The sequence below is a fragment of the Octopus bimaculoides genome, chromosome 10 (genome assembly GCF_001194135.2).
Source record: "Octopus bimaculoides isolate UCB-OBI-ISO-001 chromosome 10, ASM119413v2, whole genome shotgun sequence".
In the NCBI taxonomy this organism is placed as follows: Eukaryota; Metazoa; Mollusca; class Cephalopoda; order Octopoda; family Octopodidae; genus Octopus; species Octopus bimaculoides.
This window is the reverse complement of record NC_068990.1, coordinates 92,098,201-92,103,200: the sequence shown is the minus strand read 5'-3', so window position 1 is coordinate 92,103,200 and position 5,000 is coordinate 92,098,201. Positions and strand designations below refer to the sequence as shown.

At 37.5% G+C, this 5,000-nt stretch overlaps 1 protein-coding gene across 1 annotated transcript in view; it reads left to right on the top strand.

Moving 5' to 3' along the window:
* The window catches only part of LOC128248843 (uncharacterized), a 53,308-nt gene that overhangs the window by 31,379 nt on the left and 16,929 nt on the right, over nt 1–5,000 (top strand). The window contains exons 22-24 of the mRNA XM_052970994.1: nt 601–1,576; nt 2,770–2,961; nt 4,370–4,540. Coding sequence (XP_052826954.1) covers nt 601–1,576; nt 2,770–2,961; nt 4,370–4,540 — 1,339 coding nt within the window. The remainder of the gene's footprint in view (nt 1–600; nt 1,577–2,769; nt 2,962–4,369; nt 4,541–5,000) is intronic.

The window sequence follows — 5,000 nt, the reverse complement described above, 5'->3', positions numbered from 1 at the left end:
CAAACATGCCTGCACCTATACCCACTGCTGTATGTGTGTGTGTGTGTGTGTACATATATGTGACCATCATCCATTTTTTCCTCACGTGACCATCTTTCTCTTCCTCCAGGACGTCCAAAGGACTGGATGTCTTCTATCTTTTCTCTTTTCAAAGAAAATATTTCTCCAGTATTTGCTATTTTACCCTCGTTCGGGTCCAACGACCCTCCATGCTTGTAATTATTTGGTTTCCTTGTATGTCTTCACTGTCCTGTCTTTGTTCCCAACTTTGACCCTCCATAAATCCAAGATTTTATTTTGGTATTTACGGGACTTCGAAGACTCATATTGTCATTCAATGCTGGAAATGAGGATTAGATAGACAGCTGACAACTGATGAGGGGTCATTCGTTGTGTTACTTGTCCTGTCTTCCATTTTTGTCTCTCGTTGTTTGCGTATTTCATGTTGTTTACTGTTGGTGAGGTCCTGTACCCATATATGCACATATATCTATGTATGTGCGCGCGCGTGCGTGTGTGCATATATATATATTTATATATATATATATAAATAAATGTATGTATGTATGTATATTATATATATTGCTTTCATTTTAACAGGGATTATTCCAAATTTGTTACTGAAACCATTCCAGTATGGCAAGACAACAGTAAGCGTTACAGCAGTGTCATCCAAAAGGCATCAGAAGCTGTCTCTGCTGACTTGCAGAATCTAGTCCAAGAAACTACTGATTACATGGAATCAAGCTTTAAAATCATGATCGATGCTACCAATGTTGGCCAGGTTGAATCTTTGTACAGAGTTTTGATAAAAAAGATGACTGAAATTACACAATCGATCCAATTAAAAAGTCTTGGCAGTAAAGTAAACCCCTACCTCTGGATCAGAAGTCAGAGTACGGTTGTTCTTCAAAATGTAGCCGACATCAGCGTCTATATATTGAACCAACAACCCCTCATGGAACCTCTCTCTCAAGTTGTTCGTACCAGCAGAAGTAACACCTTCAAACTGTACTTTACAACTTTGTACTTGGAGAAATTATGGAATGGAACAAGGCAGATTCAAAATGCAACACTCTTTGCTAAAATTTCTGAGCTTGCTAACAGAACCTTGGAAACAATTTATGGTATGCAGAACATTGAGATGCACATGAAGCTGACCCTTATTGACATAGTCAATATCGATTCTGTTGTTACCGAATCAAGAAGAGTTATTGCTGCTAGTGAAAAAGTCTTGAACATTCTTAAAGAAATAGATGTTAGCTCTCTGCAAGATCCACTTGCTTATGTCACCATCTTTGACATTCTTGCTATTCAATACCATGCATACATTCGTGTCAAAAATGCTGCCAAGGTTGTATTTAAAATCGTATACAATGATCTAGAAAACAAGAATCTAAACGAAATCATCAAAATCCAGCAGAAATTGGATTCCTATTGTGACAGAGTACCTAAAATGGGCAAAATTATTGCACTGAAATCTTCTAGTTTGGAATCAGAATGTCCCGTTGGTCAAAAGGTTCAAGTCCAAGGCAGCATCACATGGCCAACACAGCATTTAACTGTGAATGTCACTGTAAGTACAACATTTAAAAAAAATATTATGTGTATTTTTTAAATTACTGTCATCAAATTGGAACCATCTCCCTTCCTTTTCATAGGATAGCAAAGTGGATAAACTAGGGACAATTATTCTAAGTCAAAGCAGAATAGTCTTCTCTACTGTAGTAAAGCATAATATGGCAAGAAAGGTAACTCTTAACAGGCTAAATCAGAAACCGATCTTGTGATGATTGTCTCATAGTACTAAGGCGACGGAGCTGGCAGAAACGTTAGCACGCCGGGCGAAATGCTTAGCAGTATTTCATCTGCCGCTACGTTCTGAGTTCAAATTCCGCCAAGGTCGACTTAGCCTTTCGTCCTTTCGGAGATTAGATCAACACCTGTACGCAACTGGGGTTGATCTAATCGGCTGGCCCCCACCCCCAAAATTTCGGGCCTTGTGCCTAGAGTAGAAGAGAATATTTATATACTCGTCTGGCGTTACGTTCTGAGTTCTAAATCCGCCGAGGTCGACTTTGCCTTTCATCTTTTCGGGTCGATTAAATAAGTAACAGCTATGCACTAGGATCGATGTAATCGACTTAATCCCTTTGTCTTTGTTTGCTCCCTCTATGGTTAGCCCCCTGTGGGCAATAAAGAAATTTTTTTAAATTGTCTTATAGTACTGAAATGAATATTAGGAGTTTTCCCCCTTACATTGCTCCTGCTAAGATTTGAATACAGAACATAAAAAAACCACAAGAAATACCACAGGGTATTTTCTTCTGATGCTCTTCTGATTTTGCCAGTCTACCAATATCCTTCAAAATGAATGTAAACAAAGTTAATATTATTCCTGTAATATCGAAGGCAGTGTGTTGGCAGAATCGTTAGCCTGCTGGACGAAATCCTTATCAGTATTTCGCCGGCTGCTAGATTCTGAGTTCAAATTCTGCCATGGTCTCGATTTTGCGTCTCATCCTTTCAGGGGTCGATAAATTAAGTACCAGTTGTGTACTGGAGTCGATCTAAATAATATAATCTTTTTAAGAAACGATTTTCTTTCTCAGCGACAACAGCAATAATAGTAATAACGATATCATCAAAAACAATTGTTTTTATTTTTATTTTCCAATTCTAAATGAGTGCGGAAGCATGTGTTACCAAGAAAAAAACATCTGACAATTTCGAGATGTTCCTGCTAAACCGTGTGCAACTTTTTTTCAGGCAAATCTCACCAAATCCTGGGAACAGATTATTTGGGAAATGTTGCAGCCATTACCATTGAGTAAGAGTGCTGTCACATATAGATGGTTACATGATGTCTCTCATGGCAAACCAAACAGTTTGGCCAGGTTACAAATTATCAGCCGAGTGAACGCTTATGAAGAATTCCAGATTGAAACTCATGTCAAGGAAGTAAGTCACCAATAAAATACATTTATCATTTTATTTGTTGTTTTCATATTTTTTTCACAATTGACCACAGACAACTTGCGTTCTTAGAGTGACGGACAGTTAATTAAAATCCACAGCAATTGAAATTTCTTGAAAAACTCTGTACTCTGTTGCTCGTGGCTAAAAGTCTTACCTTTTGTTGGCTTAGTTCACTTGTCTATCAACAGGTACTGTAGATCCAATGATCATATCATATAATGCAGTTATAAAACAAAAAGATATGCTCAAAGACTAAAGAATTTTGTGATTTTTATGGTATTAATTCAATCAGCCATACACTTTCTCTTGTGAAAGTTGACCATCTACAAACTGAAAAGAAATCTATGTATCTCTCACTGTCTGTCCCACTCTATCTTTGTCTGTCTGTCTGTGTATTTGCCAGTCTGTCTGTCTGTCTGTCTGTCTGTCTGTCTGTCTGTCTGTCTGTCTGTCTGTCTCTCTCTCTCTCTCTCTCTCTCTCTCTCTCTCTCTCTCTCTCTCTCAGCATGTATGTTGATAAAGTTGTTGTTGGAAAGATGGTAAATAATATTGTAAGCTTCTGCTAAGTTAGCCACTAAGCTTTGAAACTTTAATGTTGATACCCAGACAAGCAATATATTCAAAGAATGGTGTGCACCCTTATTTGTCTGGTTGCACATCCATGGACAACTTCCAGTGGATTGACATTCTGGACAAGATGTAGTTCCAGGCTGGAGATGCTAACCATTGCCATATGGCACCACAGCAGCTTTAAATAGTTAGCTGTCGAGCGACTGACAAAGGTCTTACTCAGTGATGCTAAGACACGTTCAGCCTTTTTGATGAATGTTAGAAATGTGGTTCATCTAACAGTGAAAGTATTGTATTAGCTACCATGTCACTCTTGCTTGTGAGTGACAGGTAGGCTTTTTTCCTTATTTTTTTTTTACACAAAAGAGCTAAATTATTACGTTTATATATTAATTTTGCAAGATTCTTGATGTGAATTCGTGTGTTGAAACAGATCTTTTTGTATTTGGGGATGGTCATGTTCCCAGTTTAACCAATGAAAACACATATATATATTTGGTGTTCACTTGAGTTAGTTTTATTTTATATTAATCTTATTTCGGTCAGAGTTCTTTTGTCACACTTCTGTGACCTCATCAGTGGTCCTTTGCTTTCTTCTTTCTTTTTTGCAAAGAATTACTGATGAGGTCACAGAAGTGCAATGAAAGAATTCTGGCCCAAATACGATAAATATAAAATAAAGCTGAAAGAAATGAACGCCAAATATATAGTGTGAGTGTTTTTATTGGCTAAACTGGCAACATGACCATCCCCAAATACAACAAAGCTAAATTATTGCTATTTATATATACATTGTTAATGTTCACCTTTGTCTATTTAGGGTGAAGTTCCACAAAGCTGGATCGAAACATCAAGCAAAACCTTTGATAAGGTTCACCATTCACTCTTCCCATTCTTCTCCCTGAAAGCTGTTACTCTTGAATCCCCAGTCATGAAAGACAGTTGTCGTGGAGTGTGTATCCAAGGAGTTGTTTCTGATAGGAATTCTCTAGTAAGTATATATTACCATCATCATCATTGAATCAGCATTGATTTTCTAATTCCTGCCCTTTGTTGCCCTCCCACTAGCAGCTGGCATGGTTTGCACAGATCAGCAATACATTATGTTATTTATTTTGCCCCTGTGTCAGCTTGTTCAGAAAACACATCATGATATCTGACCTTGCTATCTTTACCTTCCCAACAAACAGATGTATTAGTTTAACGCCCGGGAAGTGAGAAAGTCTTTTACATTTCGAGCCTATGCTCTTTGACGGAAAGGAACACAGAAATAAACAGGGAGAGAAAATAGAAAATAGTGTGTATATGTATGTGTATGTACATATGAGCCTGTATGTCTACACAAGTGTGCATACATGTATGTGTGTACAGGTGAACACGTGCACATACAAGTGAGTCTGCATGTGCACATATATATATATATATATATATAAATATATGCACATGCAAGT